We start from the raw sequence: 19,895 nt of genomic DNA, 5'->3' as shown, positions 1-19,895 counted from the left end.
GTCGCCGTGATGTGCGGGAGGGGCGCTCTAAATTTGGACCAATCACCGGGCGCTGCTGGCGTCTTACTCACGTTCGTAGTAGTTGTAGTAAATACTGAGGTCCGCGAGAGCAATGCTGCCTTATTGGAATAAAATAGTGACATAAAACTCCGTCCGCGCCTGTACCGTCATTTCGCCCTTTTGTCTGGCGCGAAGTCCGACTCTCCCGGTCATCGCGCTCGGCGGGTTTTATGCGGTAATTCCAGCTCGGCCTGGTGGCTCTGCGGCCGGGTTGCGTGAGGCGGGCCCGATCCTGCTCGCCGGTCCGGATGCGCTTTTAAAGCGCCTTGTCGCCCCTCGCCGGAGTCCCATTCCTCTGCACCGAGTCGAAGCGCCGTCCGGAGCCACTTTCGACGGAGCGACCGCCCTTGTCGCCCCCCGGCGCTAGCTGTCCGGCCGCTGCGGCGTTGCCGCCCGTACATATGTGGACACTTCTCCGTGACGGGGAGGCCTCATTCTGCCGCGCGGGGAACACCGGTGTGGCCGATGACGCTCGGCCTGTGGCCGTCAGAGGGGAGCTGAGGATCCGTGCTGTCCGTATCTGGCCGCGCCCGACGAGGCTGCGCTGCCTTACCGTGTGTGTGTCTGTGTTTTAACGGTGTTTGTATAACTGCCGTTAAGGCCTGTACCTAAACCGGTACGAAAATGACCGACGTGAACAAAGACCTGGTGGAACTTGTGTGGGGAAGGCCGAGCTGCAGCTCCGTGACGGAGACTCCCTTCAGGAGATGGACGCAAGGTACGGATCTGCTGTCCCCGGGGCACCTGTCATGCCTGTCCAGCGCGTATGTCACCTGCCTGTCATGTTTGTCATAGCAATCATACGTGTGTCACCTACCCGCCCTGTGCCCTTAAGATCGAGGCGTCTCAGTGACAGCTGTCTGTGAGTGTGGCCTGCAGGTGTTTATAACCAGCCCGATTGCTGTCCACAAATCCGTGAGTGATGCCGAATGAATCCGTACCTTAATGTTTTTTAAGGGTTTGTCTTCAGCCAGACGGAGCCCAGCGCGCTGGAGCAGTTGGAGGGAGGACCGTGTGCCGTGATCGCCCCAGTGCAGGTGTGCTTCACCTACGCAAGTTCTGCGAAACATTTAACTCTCGATCAAAATATATCCGAGAACATGAGTTTGTCACTGGAATGAAAGAGAGCCGTAATATTCCTGGACAATACAGTAGCACGTATTGGCCTGGAGTACAGTTGAGTAAGTCGTTATGTGGTTTAATGTTAATATGTATGTACAGTGATCTGTGTGATGACAGTACTGATGTGGAGATGAGCTAGTCGCAGGTCGGCTTGATCCCTTTCTCCAGGTGCTTGTGCTCCTGGTAGGTGTTTGATGACGGGCCGCTTGTCGTCGTGGCTTTGACCATTAGCTGTATGAAGTAGAGAGGTTAGGTGCTCGGCCCCCTGTGTTTATATCCTCTAAAGAGGTTCTGCCATGGACAGGTGTCTTGTGAAAAGTCATTTTTGGCTCCAGTTTATTGATGGTCACTGCTTTACCCCATTCCAGGCCTTCCTACTGAAGAATGTCTTGTTTAACTGCGAAGGCTCCAGCTGGCGAGAGATTTCAGGTTATTTTTCCCTAAGTGTTATGCTACATTAAATCCTTAGCTCCTGTTTATATATACATTTTTATGTAACTGGAAGTTGTTTTATCTGAGATTTTCTTTTTTATTAAACTTACCTGTAACCTCGTTACGATGGACCATGTCGGAGTTTGCCGCGCCCGGACTGAAGACATTATCTCATTCTTCATCATCCCCCAACAGAGGATGAACAGAAAGCCGCCCTCTGTCACACACTCAGTGAGATCCTGGAAACCGCCTGTTTCCACAAGTCCGAGTCCTTCTGCCTGGCCGTGTGGTCCAGAGCCAAGACGCTGGAGGAGAACTCGGAAATCCCAGACGGCCACCCAGCATCCAGTCAGCCGACGGAGGGCCAGCAACCCTGTGAGAGACCCCTGCGTGACATTATGCTTTATACTTAAAAGTTTTATGTGAATTAACAGCATCTAAAGATGAATTGTTACTATCCTTAAATGTCTTATTAATGAAAAGGCAGTGTATGGCTGGCTGAGCAGTTACCTTAAGAATGGCGATGTTGATTGCACTGAAGGGGTGGAATCATCCTGCCATCGCAGTTGCTCTCTGATGTGGTGCAGTGCCTGTGGCCTGTGGTCACGCTGTTTTTCTGACGCATGCCGTTTTCCCTTGTGTGTGTGTGCGCGTGTGGCCAGCTGCTCTCGGGGCTGACGAGCTTGGCTTTGAGCGGTTTCACTCCGTCATTCAGTAAGTGAACACTCGCAGGTTTCTACGCCGCATCCCGCGATGCGGTGTCACACACTTTGCCCCATGTGCAAACACACGAGCACCATCGCCTGTGGAAAGTCTTTCACTTGTATTTCCTTCAGGTGGTCCATGATTCCATTCTTATACAATTTGTTGGATTCATTGTTTTTTATGTATAGTTTGTTGAATGACATTTTTGAAACATGCAACCTTGCATATTTATACACGCAGCTCCGCATACTAACAGATGAGGAGTTTGTTGCACATGCACCATTAATATGACATACTGCATTTAATGGTTTGTGTAAGAGCTGTAAGCTGAGGCTATGAGCAGCTCATTCCCTCGGTTTTTCCCACATCTGTCATGTTGTTGTTTCACCAGAATGCTTCCAGTAAAAAGCTTCTGTTTTGCTGGCACATAAGTTGTGCCAAGTCACAGAAACACTAATACACTTATCAGTGCTGACATTCGCATTTTTAACTGTAAGAGAGAGGTCCCATTGGTTGGACATGCTCCGACTCCTCCTATCCGATGCCCTCCTGGGCACTGATTGGCTACTCCCGTTTTGTCATCTGCCAGTCGTGATCTGCGGCTTCATGCCCATGGCTTTTTTCCAGGTGCCCCTGATTTTGGGGGAACCTAAGGGGAGATGGGACTTTGGCTCACAGCTGAAAGTAACATACATGAATAACACAGACGCCTGTTTCAGGAGGAGGACCCTGAAGACTGTGGAGGAGCTGAAGGAAGCTGTGCTGACCTTCTATGACATGTGGAGGAACAAGTTTGGGGTGCTGCTCTTTCTGTACTCCGTCATACTCACTAAGGTGTGTGCCGGGGGGGGGGGCCATCTGATGCCTGTTTTTGGGAGCGTGTGGGTGGCTGCTTTGCAGCTTCATCTAACTGCAGTGGCCTAGTCTTCAGCTCCAGTGTAACTCCAGTGAAGCACCAGTCCAGCATACACGCTGAAATCCCATGCGTGTGACCTTCAGTCCAAGCCAAACATCCTGGCCCTTTGCGTCCTTCTGCCTTCATCAGCCCTGCTCACTGTCTGATTTCCAGGGCATCGAAAACATAAAGAATGAAATTGAAGACACATTGGAGCCTCTGATTGACCCGGTCTACGGCCACGGGAGGTAGGATCGGGCCACACACCCTTTGGTATTTTTTCCCCATTTAGATGCATTCTTCATGGCTTAATCTACTTCTCTCCTCTGTTTCTCTCCAGTCAGAGTCTAATCAACCTGCTCGTTACCGGACACGCCGTGTCCAATGTGTGGGATGGAGACAGAGAATGCTCTGGAATGAGTAAGCGATGTGGCTCTGGTAGAGTCGGTGTCATTTCTAAATATGCTGAAGTAAAAGGAGCTTCTGGCCTGCATGCACAGATGTCTGCCTGAGAGGCTCTAAGGGGGTTCTGGGTTTTCTGATTGCGCATCACAGCAGCAGAAAGGATATTTTGGTCTGTTGTCTAGTGCTTTTCAACCACTAGATGGCAGTGTTTGACTATAAATGACAGCTAGGGCAGCTTTTTTTTTTTGTGGTCCAGTACTTTGGATTTATTTGTGTTTGTGGAACAGTTTCTGAACAAAAACATTTGTGTGTGTTTTTTTTTTTGTATGGTTTCTATATTTGTACTTTGCATGGTTTTTATATTTGAAACTTGCGTAATGTTAACAGGACCCCTTGCAGATTCTGTCTTGCTTTCCTTAATTCCAAACCGGCCTGACTGTTTCAGAGCTGCACGGCATTCATGAGCAGGCAACTGTGGGCTTCCTCACTCTGATGGAGTCTCTACGCTACTGCAAGGTATGAGTCCTCGGGGATCTGCCTCTCTGTCTTTGAGGCAAGCCCCAGTCAGGTGTGTGTGTGGCCAGGGTTGGTGCTCTGAGCCCAGCTGTTTTCCAGCTTTCACACTTCATAGGTTACCTTTGACTGTCTGCGCTTCCTTGTCCCATGACATGCACTCGTACTGCCAGCTGTTTCTCGAACTTCGGGTGGGGCAGCGTAAGATGTTCAGCCAGTGAGCCGTGTGGCCCCCCCGCTCTCAGAACCTGCCAGTTCTGGCTCACGGGACTCTGAGGAAAATGGGGCTGCTGGTATTTTTAGGAAATGCAGCACTCTGTATGAAATGCCAGTTATTTGCTCTGGGGGTGTTGCTGGTGATCCTCACTGCCCCGCTCAGTCCTCCCCCGCCCCCCCAGTGTTTGAGCTATTCTTATTTGGAGGAGCACACGTGGGGGGTGGGGGGGGGTGGGCGTCACACTGCAGGGCATTTTGGGTAAAACGTTGCGGGTTCAGTAGCCGTGCCGTTGGTGGCACCTGAATTGGATCCTATCATGTCTCACTCACGATGCTGTCTGTCTTGCCTTTCCCTTCCACTTATTGCATCTCCTGAAGGGGCCTTGGGCTCGACAACCTGTGATTAATTGGATTCCAGTGTCACCTGCATGTTCTGTTACAGTGCATTATAACAGTGCTCTTGGTGTCAGGGTGCCATTTTTACTGGATTTAATAAAAACAGCTGAGGAGTGTTTAAATCACACCAGCTGGAAATAAGTCAACTGATAATAGACAGTTCTGGCTGGTCCTCGTGTAATGCTGCCAGACAGATAAACAAACTAGCAAGTAAGTGTTGTGCAAACCCCCCCAGCCCCCGCCAAAGCGTTTTTAGGCAAGTTAATCTCTCAGCAGATTTTAAAATCTAATGAGAGTTGGGTGTCTGGTTGATGGAGAGGTCCGTCATTACACAGCTTGGCTGGCTTTTATATTTGGGCAGACTCCAGGGCTCCTCCCCCATGCAGCACGAAAACACTCCCCATACAAACCTGTCTCTATTTATTTAATAAAAGCTTTTATACGTCGCTAACTTGCATCTATTTCAGGCTGTCTGAGTGGATGCCAAAGTACAATCAGTGATGTTACAGCCCTGTGTGTGTGTGTATATCCACATGTCTACGCTGGTATGAAATCTGCCTGCGTTCTGTGCTCTTGCAGGTCGGTGCCTTTCTGAAGTCTCCCAAGTTCCCTATTTGGATTCTTGGCAGTGAGACACACCTCTCTGTGTTTTTCACCAAGGTAAGTTCATCCGATGGGACACCGCCTGCCTGCGAAACGAACGCTGGCCCTTCCCTCAGCATCGGAATGTCTCTTTGCTTTCCTCTGGCATTCCCAGAAGAATGTGCATTAATGGCTTTAAAGCTCCGACTTTCTGTAAAAGCACCATTTCCTTGGAGATGGCTGGACTTGCAAGGTCACCCTCTGCTTCTCTGGCCAGTCCTGGGTGTCGTGATAGTTTGGGCATCCGCCTGTACTGGTGACACATGTGGATGTGTCTGTCCCCTTGGAGGGTGCTGGAAAGGTTCCGGTTCGCGAGAAGACGGTATGGGCGGTGACCTTGGTAGCGGAGCTCTCGGAGGGCTTGAATTTGGCACTGTGGTGTCACTGGAAAAACAACGCAGTGAAAAAACTGTGCAGATAGGAGGTGTGAATCTGGTTGATCATCAGCACTGACGTGTTGGTATATTCATTATGGTCACTGGTGAGGGCTGGCAGTCTCCCGTCTACCCGCCTGCTGGGCCAGTCTGCATGTTTGAGTAGCTCCTGAGGGTGATAAACAGTCCATTCCACAGACCACTGGCAGTGGTGGCTCGGTCCAGGATTAACTTAACACGAGCGTAACAGCCATACCTTTACTGCATATGAAAACGTGCAAGAGATCAGATGCTTGCTGTTCTGCTTGTGCTGGGGTTTCATCTTAGGGAACATGCAGCCCCCACATCAAAGTGGGTGATACATCAGTGACCCTCGTTTGTCTGTACCTGTCTAGCTCAGGAGCAGGCTTAGCTTCGGGGTAACCTGGCCATTTCACTGTGTCATGTGTTTGTGTGCTTTAACTGTGTGTTTTTTCTTTTCCTTTTTTTGTAAGAAACCCCCTGTCCTTTACTGCGGTTGTTTTTTTTTTCTAAATGATTTTCTATGAGCTTTCTGGGTTAGGAGTAAGCCTAATTCCAGACATATTATAAATACCTCTTTCTATAGCGTAGCCTCCCCTGCCTAATAACCTCGACACATTCTTTGTGTCTTCAGAATATGATACTGATTAAAGTTAATACTTGTGGGTTTTTTTTGAGAATTCCTGTTTGTGCCCCCAGGTGACCAACAGAATCATTTCCATTTTGGAAAAATGATCTGGGCGCCTCCCATCTGTTTCAGTTTTTCCCGCTGGAGCCTGGTCCGGCTCTGGTGCGGGCCCTCCGAGGCGGCCCTCCGAGGCGGCCCCTCGGCGCGGCCGGTGAGAATACCAGAGTCGTGGTTTTGGTGTCCTTAGCGTCACGGTGTCGATGGCCAAGCGCTTAAGAGGCTCACTTAGTCACAGGATGTTAAACCTCGTGTGCCGTTCCGCTGCTCGCCTAGTCCGTGACGGTGATCTGCACCGCTGGGGGCCTTGCATGGGGGGGTCGGTTAGAGACTCGCGGCTTTCTCTCTTGAGGGCATGAGCTGGCTGTGCTCTCTCTCCAGCCTTGGCCGCTGCTGATCTGCTGTCATCGGTACCTGTAAAATGTGAGAGAATTTCCCTGACATTTTGGGTTTCCCCGAAGGTGTGTCCCATTTGATTACACAATGGAGTAGTGGTGGGGAGGAAGCAGCCGGGCCCAGGCGGGTCCTTCCCGACCCGGGGCGGCGGTAATGAATAGCAGCATCACACGGCCTTTCAGTGAAGCGGCGAGCCGGATAATGCAGCCCGATCGTGTATCGTGACAGCGGCGGGACAAAGGCGCAGAAAGATGGATGCGCCAGGACAGGTCCCTGCTGCTCCCTTTCCTCCCCTTTGAAGTGGCAGGCGGTAGCGAGAGCTTGTACCGCGCGGGACCGTACGCTCCTGCTGACCTCCGAGGCGGCCTGACTCATTCCTGATGGGAAAACCGGCTGAGGAATCGGGGAAGTCGACCAAAGCCTTCTGATGACACCCCCCTACCACTCCCCCCAGTTGGATGCTGCGAAATGCTCCCATTGCAAGCAGAGCGGGACGCACAGATTCTGTCACATCTGAACCCCGCCTGAGGTTCTCCAGCTCGGGGTCTGCTGTGGACCTCCAGAAAGGCCAGGGGGGGTGTATAGGGGGGCGGCAGTGAAGGAATATCCATTCATGGACTCTTAGCTTTAACCTGGGTTCGGAGCAAGAGGTCGGTGTCTGGAATTAGGGAGTGTGGACGGTGTATGAGGGTGGTTTGTGGCCAAGGAGACAGAACCGCATATCAGGGTGGGGGGTGGGGGGGGGGTCTGTGTCTGTGTCCTACTGATACACCACAGTCCCTTCGGAAGCCACTTTGGTAGCAGACAGACCATTAATCATGCGGCACTGTTTAGCTGTCAGACGGCCGACAGTGAGACACGCCTTGCAGTAGCAGGGAGCAGACAGCCTACCATCTCTGTACACGGTCTCCTCCCAGCACTCAGCTGCGTTGTAACAAAGACGGGACAGACAAGCGTGTGCGGGGGGGGGGGGGCACCGGACCAGACCAGACGCACTGAGGACTCGCCGCTTCCCAGCTGGTGCTCTGGGTTAGATATAAGGTTACGGAGGGAAGGGCCAGATCCAGGAGCGTGAAGGAGAGCCGGTGCGAGCAGGACAGTCGGGAATCACAGTGGCGTCTGTTTCACTGCTCGATGGGAATCCCAGATAGAGGGAAGCCACTGCAGCTCAGTGGAGCTGTCATGTATGGGGAAAGTTAAAGGGTCCTACAGGGATAGGCTGATGGGGGGGTAAAATCTGATACCTCTACTTTGCGAGGCACCCACTTTTACAGACTTACTTTCTCTACCAGTATTTTAACCAGTAGTCTACCTCAAAGGTCCAACGACATTCCTCCTGGGCACAGTCACCTGCGGGATAGCTCTACTGCCTGTAGCCTTTTTATAATACATGAAGTGTGTGCCTTCAGTGAGAGAACACGAGTCGACTACCAGTTGGTTGTTTATCTGCTGGTCTTATGTTGCCCTGACGGCGGGGGGTGAGGGTGTAACGGCACAGGAGTACACAGTGTGGCGTCATCCCCGTGCTCAGACTTCAGGTCCGTGCAGAAATGGCTAGCTGAGATTTGCAGAACATTGCCATTTAAGGGTAACGGCGGGCCGGTTCTATTTCCAGACGGCTGAGTAATGCCTGAGCTGTTCTCGCTTCCAGCACAGTTTGGTTATTGCATGGCTGCAGCATTAAAAAATGTGCTTCTTCAGAGCTTCTCTGTTAGCTTACGAGAGGCCGGCCGATCTCCCCTCTTTGGGCTGCCCCCAGAGGCCCGGCTTTGGGGCGCAGATGCTCAGGTATTCAGAGCCGGTCCTCTGCCAGCTGTTAACCTGCGGCTTGTCAGTATCGGAGGAATGGAGAGCTGTGGTTTTCTCTTGGGCTGCCTCATGGCAGCAGCTCTCCTCCCGGCTCGCTGACATTGTGGCCATGCATGTTCTTGACAGAACGCAGTGCCGTTTTCAGAAATGTGGTTCTCTGGATCTGAATGTATTGTTCTATGTTCTTGTGAACATTTCTCTTTCTTTTTAGCAGTGGATTGTTTTTTCAAATCTCACCTTACAAACAAAACCTTGTGTGTTACACTTTTATTCTAAGTGCTTAACTAGAGCTATTAAATTGATTTTTAAAATTTTCTTCCACAAATCCAGCCTTCTTCATCGGCTTGGGAAGTTGAATTATATTCAGGTAGAGTGCTGCTTCTCTGGAAGGTGGGTGTTGGCTCGGTGCCCGAGTCCTCCAGCGGAGCACGGTCCCACGTCGCTCGCTGGTATCGTGTTTCTCGAGGCTGGATGTCGGTGGTCTGCCTGTGTTCACTCGTGTTTGTTTTCCTCCTGGTGACTGGTGGAGTGCGCGGAAATCCAGGGGCGCTCGCTTTTACATCGAGAACCCGCTGCGTTTGTTTCCTGTCGTGGGACAGGAGCAATAAACAGAGGTGTGTGTGCTCTGGCCCCATCTCTCGCCTCGGGTGTGTTTCCTAGACACGTGCCGGGGGTCCGTTGCCATGCAACTGGGAGACTGCCATGATGCCCTGTGTCTGTTTTCTCAGCAGTGGTTGGTGGGGGTGCTTACTGGCTGCACTCGTGCACCATGCCCCCTGCCCTTGCTCTGATCTCCTGTAGCAGACATGCGGTTTGCGGTCCGACCTCAGTGAGGGCTTTGCTCAGTGCTTGTTTCTGTAATACCTTCATTACCCTTAGCTACCCCCTACAGCTCCCATATCCTGTCCTTTAAGCTTCAGCTGCCTTTACAGTCTCATAGCCCTAACACTTGGTGCCATGGGTTTGTGTGCGTGTGACTGAGCAGATGCCCTCGCAAAGCCCACAGGAAGTCCCTCGCACTGGGAGCGCCCTCGCACTGGGAGCGCCCTCGCACTGGGAGCGCCCTCGCACTGGGAGCGCCCTCCCTCTGACCACCGGCAGCCGTGGCTCCTTCTCTCTCGGCCGCCTGCTGCCAGCTGTGAAACCCGAAGGTCCGGACAGGAACATGTTCCTCCTGAGCTTATTGTCAAAGGGGACAGAAGAAGCATCTCCCAACCATGCCCGAGAGCCTCTCTCTGTGTTCCTCCATCTCCATGTCCCAGTGTGCCAGTGAAGGACCCTGTGGGGCTCTGAGCACCAGGCCCAGGAAATCAGCAGGCTTAATCCGGCACAGTTGAACGTAGTGAGATACGATCCCCCCCCCCGCCCCCCAGATCCTTACCGTAATCAGTTGCTCTCCAGATATCCTCTTAAAATTCGGCAAATTTTTCATGTTTGTTTGGTTTTGTGACTGATAAAAGCTGCAATAATATTTTCCCTCTGCGCTTGGTTTTCGTTTCCCTGCCGGCTCAGTTTGTGACAATCTAGGGTTCATTACCTGCAGATGCCTGAGCGGAGGGGCATTGGGTTCCCTTTCATCGACTGTCTCCCGCTCCCAACTAACCAGATATGAGCAATGGCTTCGCCTTTGTTTGTCCAGTTTGGCTTTTCTGCAGTCTGCATGCAGAGGCCTCTCGTTCATGGTCCGTCGGGGCTTGACATTTACACTGGACTGCTTGACCGTCTGTTTAGTGCCCCCTACTGGGCATCTTGGGTAATGTCGCATTATCTGCCTCCAGCCGCAGGCTGGGTGGGCTTGGGGACAGAGCGCTGAGTGCCTGAACTCTCCCCAGCAGCTTTCTGTCAGGGTCTGCCTGGGAGGGCTTACCACTTTGCCCCCCCCCCCCCCAGTTCATTTCTCTCCTTGAAGTCTCCTCCCTGCTTTTATCACCCCTTCCAGGAAATGGCACTGGTAGCCCCGGAATCGCCATCAGAACAAGCCAGGAGGGTTTTCCAGACGTTCGACCCAGAAGGTGAGATTCTCCAACTAACGTGGCTCCACACCAGCCCAGGTTGCAGGTGCTTTGACCCGTTCGGTCGGTGTGACAGCTCGTCCTGCAACCCAGTGCCTCTTGCAGGCAGGTAATGGTCTCCTGCTACGTTCATACCCCCCCAATGGGAGTGGAAATGGAGGGGGGGGGGGGGGTTTGAGGTTCTCCCTCACAGCTGAGTCAACTGTCTGCTAATGCTAAGAGGATTTCTGCTATCTTATTGCATAAGGCCGTGGGGCTGGGCGCCTTTCTGAGTGACCCGGTCCTCTTCTTCATGGTGTTTTTTTTTGTTAAATATCCTTTTCTTTTAATCAGACGATCTGCAGCTGTTTACTGAGACGTGACCGAGTAGCGTGCCATGCTAATGAGGCTAATCCACATCCCTCCGTGCGTGGCCCGGCTCTGTGCGCGCGAGAGAGAGAGAGAGAGAGAGAGAGAGAGACAGGGGCCCGGCTCTGTGCGCGCGAGAGAGAGAGAGAGAGAGAGAGAGAGAGAGAGAGACAGGGGCCCGGCTCTGTGCGCGCGAGAGAGAGAGAGAGAGAGAGAGAGAGACAGGGGCCCGGCTCTGTGCGCGCGAGGGAGGGAGAGAGAGAGAGAGAGAGAGAGAGAGAGAGAGAGAGAGAGACAGGGGCCCGGCTCTGTGCGCGCGAGAGAGAGAGAGAGAGAGAGAGAGAGAGAGAGAGAGAGAGAGAGAGAGAGAGAGAGAGAGAGAGAGAGAGAGAGAGAGAGAGAGGGGGGCCCGGCTCTGTGCGCGCGAGGGAGAAAGAGAGGGGGGGGGCCCGGCTCTGTGTGAGAGAGGGGGGCCCGGCTCTGTGCGCGCGAGAGAGAGAGAGAGAGAGGGGCCCGGCTTCTAATTCTTAATCTTGCCAATCCAGAACTTCCTGAGAGTGCATAACCTAGACCTGAAGGCACAGCTGAGCTGCTATGTTCCTGGTGCCCCCTAGGGGTCGCCGCTGTGTCCCACCATGAGCCGCATGGCGTGTTTACATTAGCAAGGCCCTGATGTAAACGTCGCTGTTTGTATGCCCGGCTACGAGCCATACTCCTCACAGCTGTTCCCTAATTACTTCCCTCTGCTTATATGGTGGGGGGGGGGTTGGTCTGGCCAGGGTGAGTCATGAAATATGAGGTCGCTATCACTACACCATGGAGACAAACAGAAGAGCTGCATTGGTCGCAGGCTCGCTAAGGGCCTGACCAGTGCAGACCAGCCCGGTGGTATGCTGCTATGTCCGTTGGTGTAGGTCAGGGATGCCCAACTCCAGTCCTGGGGGGCCGGAGTCCTGTGTAGTTTAGTTCTTTCCCTGTTCCACCATAAATGGTTCAGCTCAAGAGCGGTGTGGTAATTAGCACAAGGAGTTGAACCAGGCGTGTTAAATGAGGGGAAACCCAAAAATGGACTGGAGTTGGGCACCCCTGGTCTAGGTCATGAAGGCGGTTTTTACCTTAATCACTCCCAGCTGCCCATGTGAACCGCACATCTCTCCAACCATGCCTCACATTTTTGATAGTGACTGGGCTCAGCCTTCACCTCATGCCCTGCAGAAATGTCCACGCGGAACTTTGACAGTGATGTTCTCAGTGAAGCCATCCCCTTTAGTGCGTTTCCTTCCATCTGCTCGGTGGGTGTCTCATCCTCAGGGGGTGTCCCACGAGGGACCTCTTCTAAAGCAGTAAACAACATTCTTCTGTCTCCTGTGTTTATGGGAACAATGTGGGCCCTTCCAGAGCCTCTCTGCTTCCTTTGGACTGGGTTCTCCCAGTAGAGGTGTCACACTGGGGTGACTTGCGCAAGCTGAGATGTCCTGAACTAAAGCCCCCCCTTGGCTATAGGACCAGGTTCACAGGCAGTGCAGAAAAGGTCAGAGGCCTCATTACAGTCTAGCTGTCTAGTTTCATGGAATAAAATCTGTCATGCTGTGTGCAACGGTAGCCAAACGGACGTCAGGAGTGATTCTCAGGCCGCTGAGAGTGCCTCTGGTCGGTCCGCCTCGGTGAAGGCGTGCTCCAGCTGGCTCTCACCCTCTACCTGCTCCCAGTTCAGTCTCCGTGCGATAATGTCATGAGGCTTCAGCCCGCAAGCCCCGGACGACCTGGCAGCGACCTGAGCTGCAGCCCCAGAACAGGCCGGATGTGCCCTTCAAGGAACGAGTAGCAACCGAAACTCAGCTTCTCTTCCCGTGCTTCTTTTCCTCTGCAGATAATGGCTTCATCCCAGACACCCTGCTGGAGGACGTGCTGAAGGCCTTGGACCTCGTCTCTGAGCCAGAGTAGTAAGTCGCCCCCTCCAGCCTGACACCGTAACGTGTCGTTCTTGTCATCGGGTGCCAAAGGTCCCCGCAAATGCAGAAACTCTGATGCTTGGACCTGTAGTATTTGTCAAATCAGTGGTTTAGATGCTCCCCCGGGATGTTCTTGAGATGCTGGTGTCTATCACAGCTCTGAAATGCAGGTTGTGATCGGGGCAGTAGACGAGTAGCCTTTGGTTTTACTGCCTAGGGCCTGTGCTGAAGGCCCCCCTGCTGAAGTTTCACTGTCTGTAGAGCCATCAGAGCAGACACTCTGGTTATCGGGGTGGTCTGGGAGCAGGTGTTCTACTGGCGTTCAGCTGATATGTTGGGGGAGAGCCCCAGTGTAGACTGGGCAGGCTGTGGCTCTCTTCGCATGTGCTCGGCCCCCAGGCTCCCAGCCTCGGCCCCCAGGCTCCCAGCCTCGGCCCCCAGGCTCCCAGCCTCGGCCCCCAGGCTCCCAGCCTCGGCCCCCAGGCTCCCAGCCTTGGCCCCCAGGCTTCCCTTCAGTGTTTGAGCTCATCAGTGTGTATGATTTAATTAACAGTCCAATTATATATTTTCAGTATGAAATCTGAATTTGATAGCATCCATGTAGTAGCAGCTCTGACAGCCTACCCCGGCCCACTCTTCCCGCCGGTTTCAGCAAAACCCTCCCCGTCATATTCGTCCTGTTTCCATGGATTCATTCCATCATCACCATTGGATGGTGTCAGCTTAGTTAATTGGCAAAGGTGGGGCAGGGCAATGCTGGCTAATAGATTTGTCTTTAAAAGGAGTTTCTCTGTTTTATCTCTCTCTCAGCTTTTGAACAATGATCAAACTTCCAGGAATTTCCGTCAACAGTTATATTTAGCATCAGAAAGACGCGAAGCCTGTGTAATGAGGGAAATAAAGCTGAGATGGATCACGCTGCCTCTGTGTACGTTGGAAACGTGCGCTGAGACAACATGACCTCGCCTCCTAAATGGGCTTGTTTACCTCTGGCCATCTGACGGTTTCTCTTCCAGTGTGAACCTCATGAAGAGCAAACTGGACCCTGAGGGACTGGGCATCGTGTTACTGGGGCCATTCTTACTGGAGTTCTTCCCCGATCAGGTACTGGCCACGGCAACTTCTGCGGCGTCTGCTCACTCGCGTGCTGGGGGGTGGGGGAGGGGGGGCGACCATTTGAGCCTGGTTCTGATTCTTGGGGTGGTTCTGCAGTCGTACCCTTGAGCCCAGTTTCCCCTAAACTGCTTCAGTGCACCAAACTTACCTTAAAAGTTGCTCTGCATTTTTTGGATTGTTAGCCAAGCCAAAAAAGTAACGATGATATTAACGATGTCTGCGATACTGGGCCCTGGCACGAGCAGCAGGGCCTGTGTGCCGGGGGAGTGTACGACACTGGGTAGCAGTTACTGGTTTCTGTGCCGCAGAACGCCATGTTCCCAGGGCGCCCTGCAAATGTTTACCTAAGCTGTCTGCACCCTCATATCCGCCCGCTGACCATAAAATAAATCGACAAACGCGCCTGCCTCTTCCTTTTCAGGACACCGGAATCCCAGACTCCTTTCCAGTGTATCACTACAACGGGCTTAAGCAGTCGAACCACAATGAGAAGGTAAGCTGCCCCCCCGGTACACGCATCCCCCGTTGTTATACCTTTGTCGCGTTGCTTTTTGCTTGACAGTGATTTCACACCTGACTGTCGCTACTCAAGGAGAAATGAAGCTATTCTAAGAGGTCTCAGCCTGTTGACCACAGTTTGACCCAGTAATTTGGGCTCCTCCGTCCTGTAGAGAAGAGCCAGATCCAGTCGTACCCCAAGCAGTGCATTCTGGGGCGTGTTTCCTGCGCGCCTGACCTCTGACCCTCTCCCAGAGGAAGTCTGGATGCTGATGAGATTGACACACAGCTAATCACCTCCGACAGGAAGATTGAGTCCGACCCTGGCTGGCCCGCTAAATATATTATGGGATGCTCCGTTTCCGCGGAGGGTTTCGGCAGTATAGCTCTGAACTGCCTCTTCTCTCTTCTGCTGACACATCTGCTACAGCCGTCTCCGCTCTGTTTAATATAGGCTGATGTTTTGCTTCTAGGGCAGAGCCACGTGTGAGAATCTTAACAGCCAGCGGTAAACACAAAACATTCTAAGGATTTTTGGATTCCCTGGCTCTCAGGGGGAGACATGCTCACCACAAATGTTTGCTTTAAACTCCCCCCACGTTAACCAAGACCACGCATGCCAGTATTAATCTGATAATAAGTGCACCTATATCCTATTATCCGTGTGTAATGGTTCCTAGATCCACTTCTTTACTTGGATATTCGCTTGTTAATGCTGCACTGGGCCTTTCATCTGCGCTGACACTCGGGTATCGGCGTCTGAAAATGGGGGGCTGTTGGGTGTTTCAGCTCCTGCTCTGACTCAGTGCTTATGGCCTGGTGGGGGGGTCTTCAGGAGCTCAACCCTCCCCCCCCAGATGAGCTTTGCTGACTCCGTGTCACTGGGAGCTCCAGGACAGCCCTCATTCTCCCACACTCTATCCAGGCACGTGATCCCCGTATGACCCTTCATAAATCATCGCCGAGGTAGCAGGACGGTCCCTGATGCCTGTGTGCTCCTGGTGCCCGTCACCCTGCACAGCCCATGCCTGATAAACAGCTGGAACACAGGCAAGCCTTTATCTGGACGGCAGCTGTGCCCCAGCTGGGTAGGAGGTGCCGGGAAGCACGGCCTTTAATACGGTGACATCATTGGTTATGTTTGCTCGGCCCTCTCATCAGTCCGTAATGACCGGTTATTAAGGGGTTACCAGTAAAGGCTGAGCCACTGGCTGCATGGGAGGCCAGGCTGTGGGAGGAGGTGGGCATGAAGTCCTTGAGACAGGCTGCTAGGGGGTCGGGGCAGGGCCACGGTGTATGTCCTGATGCCATGCCGCTCTGCTTTGTCTGAATTTTGGGTCCTGGCATCTTCAGCTGCGGAAACCCCTCAGCCTGTGTCTGTATGCGATGTCCGTAACGCGTGTGTGCAGCCATCCAATCCCCTCCCACGTGGAAGTAATCAGGGGGCGGTGGTTTAATTTGATGGTACGAGGCCGGCGACCTGCTATCGGATTTCTTCTCGTTAAGTCGGTCTTGTTAGCTGTGGCCTTGATGAGAGGCCGCGACCCCCTCCTGCCCAAACTGCCTCATCACACCCCTCTCTCTGTGGCCATTCTGTCCCTCTGCCAGGTGGCCTATGTGGAAGGAACCGTACTGGTGTTAGGGTTCGAGGACCCCATGGTGCGGACGGACGACACACCTATCAAGCGCTGCCTGCAGACCAAGTGGCCATACATCGAGCTGCTCTGGACCACAGACCGATCCCCGTCGCTGAACTAACTGTGTCCCCCCCCCCCTCCCCCCCGCCGTGTACGGATGCTGTAGTTTTACCCGGAAGCAAGCAGGCTCTCCTGGCCCTGAGCCGACTGCCTGCCACGACACCCAAGCTGTACCTACACGTCCTTATCTACTCGATCACTGTTTCCCAGTCCAGTCCTTGAGAACCCGCAGACAGTCCAGGTTTTTGCTCCCTACCTAGCTAGGGGGAAGCAAAAATGTGGACTGTCTGACATGGACCAGCAGTAAGTTCCTAAGGACCTGAATGGGAAACACTATACTAGATTATTGTCTGACTCTCAACCCTGGCCTCTCTGACCCAGTGTCCTGTCTTCTCTCTCCCCCCCCTCCCCCTTCCTAAAGGGCTCGTTCTGTGTTTAACCTTCATCCTTCCTACCTTTTTTCCTCTTTTGTGTGGATATTTCGGTCGCCTGATTCGATCCGTTTACTGCATTTAGCGCAGAAGCGTTTATCCTGCTGAAATGTACCCCGGTGCCCTGCAGCGTTCAGGTCGACTCGCACTACTAACACACTTCCACTGGCCCGGCCGTGGGACCATGTGACCCGAGCCTCTTGTCGGGCTCGTTGGGCCTGTGAGGATGAGCACATGAATCAGGCGGCTTGTGTGGTTTACAAGCGGCGCTGTGGAGGGGGCGGTAGTGAACTCCCTCGCTTGCCCGGAGTGTGATGGAGGTGAGCTGCGAGGCGGGGACACCGGCCGTGAATTCGGGAGTAAATATTAATAATCAGTTTTCCGTGATCACTAAAAGCGTTGGTTGTGATGTTTTTTTTTTTTCCTTTGTCCATCTATTTATTTTCTGCATGATGAATCCGCATTATGTCATGACCCACTGCACCTGCAGTTTAATTTATTTTGGTCCTGCTGGCTTTCCCACAATAAACTTTTTGAGTTTTTTTTTTTCCCCCCTCCCCCATGATTTGTTGAGGTGTGTGTGACCCCTACTTTAACTGCAATCCAGTCACCCAAGCGCGATGCGCAGTGACGGAGGTGCTCTCTTACCTCTCCCGCACGCTCGGGCTTTCAGGTCTGCCACACGTTCATACATATTCACACAGTGCACAAAGTGAAAACACATTTGAGCTGGTCCACTTAGTGGTATATAGTCACTACTGAAATGGCAAACTTTTTTTTAAATGTTTTTCATGTTTGACATCTTTATAGGGACTGAAGATGGATTAATTTCCCCTGTACTCTACTGTTCATGTGGTTTTTAATGTACATTATCTTAAGGTTTTATCTGTAGTGTTTGGAGATTAATATCATCGTATTGGGGCCAGCAGGGGGGGAAACTCAGATCATGTTATACTGTGTGTCCGTATGAGGACATTGCATCTGTTTTTGTCTCTTGGGTAAATGTGCCCTGAATATTCATCTGGAAGCTAATGGAGGCTGTGAAAGGTTTACCCTGCCTGCTGAAGCTGGACCTTTTCACTCACACTTGGTTTTCTTATGTTCCTCCAGTGAAGAAAAAGATCTGAACCGCTAAAATGTAAACGTGAAATAAGATGTTGGTTTAATGTCTCCATTTTAGGTCTTCTGTGTACATGAAGGTGAAGTTTTACAGTTTGTGATTTACCATTTAGCTCTGGCACTGGCTGTACGATGACGATGGCCCTCTGCAGGCATCTTTCCCATTATTCTAGGCTCCTCTGTCAGTGTAAGCAAAACTGGAATCTTAATTAGCAAAATGTAATGGTCTCTTTCAGAAAGTATAGTAATAACGAAAGATAAATTGCAGGCACGCAAAGTACATTATGTAATCACTTAAAACAAAGTGTGTTCTTCAATTAAACGGTACATTCACATCCTAGAACATTTCAGTGTGTCGCTTACCACCAGTGTCCTGTTCTGTTCAGAAAGTGGTTTAACATCCATCTCCTCAATCTAATGTGATTTGTTTGGTTTTTTAATCCACGAGTCCTGCTTTTCCCAGCTATTTCCTTTCGGTGACCCATCTACCCAGTCCAGCAGCATTTCTGGTTCTGTTTGGGTCTGCCCTGCACCGCATGGCGATCCATCCCGGTACATACACACGCATGAAATGGCACAGTGCTTTTCGTTTGGGTCAGCACCTTTACTCCGCAGTAGGTCCCACATGAAATAATGGAGAGCCAGACAAGAAATACACGGTACACGCCTGGGTGAGGGTTGATTGAAACCTACGGCCACCTGTAGTGGTGATGATTCCACCTACTGACCTAGGAATAAGCTGATTTTTATGGCTTCTCTAGTGGTGATGGACCCCACAAGTCACCCACTAGGGTGAGAATGAGAGCAGGGTGGGATTATCACCTGAATTGTGTCTGTGACCCCTCTGTTCGTCCATTTGAGAATGGAAAAAATAGGTAGAAAAATAATGCTCGACCTCTGGGAAAGTGCACGACCTCTCCCGTGGGTTTGCCAAGAATAGGCAATAGTCTTGGGATTGCAGCGTGAGAGGAGAAAAAGCTCAAGAAATATCAGCAACCTTCCAGAAACATTCCATATATGAAGCTAAGAAACGAGCAAAAATCAGCTTTCGTTGCATCAACGTAGCAGACATGCTTTGCTCTTTCAGCCAAGGCTAGTTGGGCTTCTAGGTGTGGATGGAAGGCTTCAGAAGAGGAAAGGGTCATGGCCCTGTCAGAGAGAAGGAGACTATGCAGGATAACAAGATATGGAGGACAAAATGCCCTTTCCTCACGGTAAGAAAGAAAATAGAAGCAGTGGCATGATAAGAGCTGAAGTGGCTGGAAATGTGGGAGCATTTCTCACTTGAACCCTGTTCAAGCTAACAAGAGAGGATCAATGGGCCAAAGGGGGTGAGTCTCGGTCAGCACACGGGATGCCGCTCGGCACCAAGCTTCCCGTGATGCTGCTTATACTTTCAACACCTGAGACCGGAACGGAGAGCAATTCACACGACACAAGTGGTGAAAACAACAGTTTGGCTTTGCCATGCGGCCCCTTCAGTGACTTCTGAGACATAACTGAGTGCATTAAGCTCACAGCCTTGTTATTCCAGAGCAGCGGAATAAGGATGGAATGGGAACAGCGACCTCAGAAAATCAGCTGTCTCCATCAAGACTGCCAGATTCAGCTGATGGCTGTTTGCGGTAGTGTGGTGAGCATCCCTTTCATTTGCAGATCAGTGTGGGCCGGCGGAGGGAAGCCTCTGCATGGCTGGAGTACACATGAAGGTCCTGCTCTTACAGATCTAGCAGTGATCCTGCAGGATTCTCTGTAGCCGTTCCCTGTCTTCCCTGTCACCTCTGCTGCAGACCAAGGAGATCAAGTGGTGCTAACGCTAAATCCTGTACCTTATGGAATCATTCTTGTTGCTCCCTGCTGACCTCGATCCAATACAGATGCGCCATTTTTAAGGTTTGGAATCCAAAGCTGAATGCAGGGTTGCGTGTGAAACTTCGGAAGTGCTTGGAACTGGCTCAGCGCATCAAGGAAGCACCACTACAAGGTTACCCACCCAGTACCGCTTGGGTACGTCCCTACGTCCGGTACCAGATTTGCAAACAAGAGCAAAG

The 19,895-nt window shown here is 52.0% G+C and overlaps 1 protein-coding gene across 1 annotated transcript; it reads left to right on the top strand.

Annotated features, from left to right (window-relative positions):
- The first annotated feature begins 37 nt into the window (after positions 1 to 37).
- mindy3 (MINDY lysine 48 deubiquitinase 3) lies at positions 38 to 18,187 on the top strand. Its single transcript, XM_049025549.1, has 16 exons — positions 38 to 572; positions 661 to 778; positions 1,018 to 1,097; positions 1,551 to 1,611; positions 1,810 to 1,989; positions 2,277 to 2,328; positions 3,039 to 3,153; positions 3,389 to 3,462; positions 3,555 to 3,634; positions 4,065 to 4,135; positions 5,324 to 5,404; positions 10,611 to 10,683; positions 12,902 to 12,974; positions 14,000 to 14,087; positions 14,521 to 14,592; positions 16,206 to 18,187. Exons 2-16 carry the CDS (start codon positions 685 to 687, stop codon positions 16,353 to 16,355), a joined length of 1,344 nt encoding a protein of 447 aa, XP_048881506.1. The 5' UTR covers positions 38 to 572; positions 661 to 684; the 3' UTR covers positions 16,356 to 18,187.
- Positions 18,188 to 19,895: the final 1,708 nt, after the last annotated feature.

This window comes from Brienomyrus brachyistius, chromosome 9 (genome assembly GCF_023856365.1).
Source record: "Brienomyrus brachyistius isolate T26 chromosome 9, BBRACH_0.4, whole genome shotgun sequence".
Lineage (NCBI taxonomy): Eukaryota > Metazoa > Chordata > Actinopteri > Osteoglossiformes > Mormyridae > Brienomyrus > Brienomyrus brachyistius.
Note: the sequence above shows the minus strand (reverse complement) of the source record. Positions and strands in the feature narration are given on the sequence as shown.

Bases quoted from the DNA above. Each gene is read 5' to 3' on its own strand.
- mindy3 (XM_049025549.1), top strand. From the start codon at position 685: ATGACCGACGTGAACAAAGACCTGGTGGAACTTGTGTGGGGAAGGCCG. The intron at 1,098-1,550 runs GTGTGCTTCACC...ACCCCATTCCAG, and splicing joins CCGTGATCGCCCCAGTGCAG to GCCTTCCTACTGAAGAATGT. The intron at 1,990-2,276 runs GTGAGAGACCCC...GCGTGTGGCCAG, and splicing joins GACGGAGGGCCAGCAACCCT to CTGCTCTCGGGGCTGACGAG.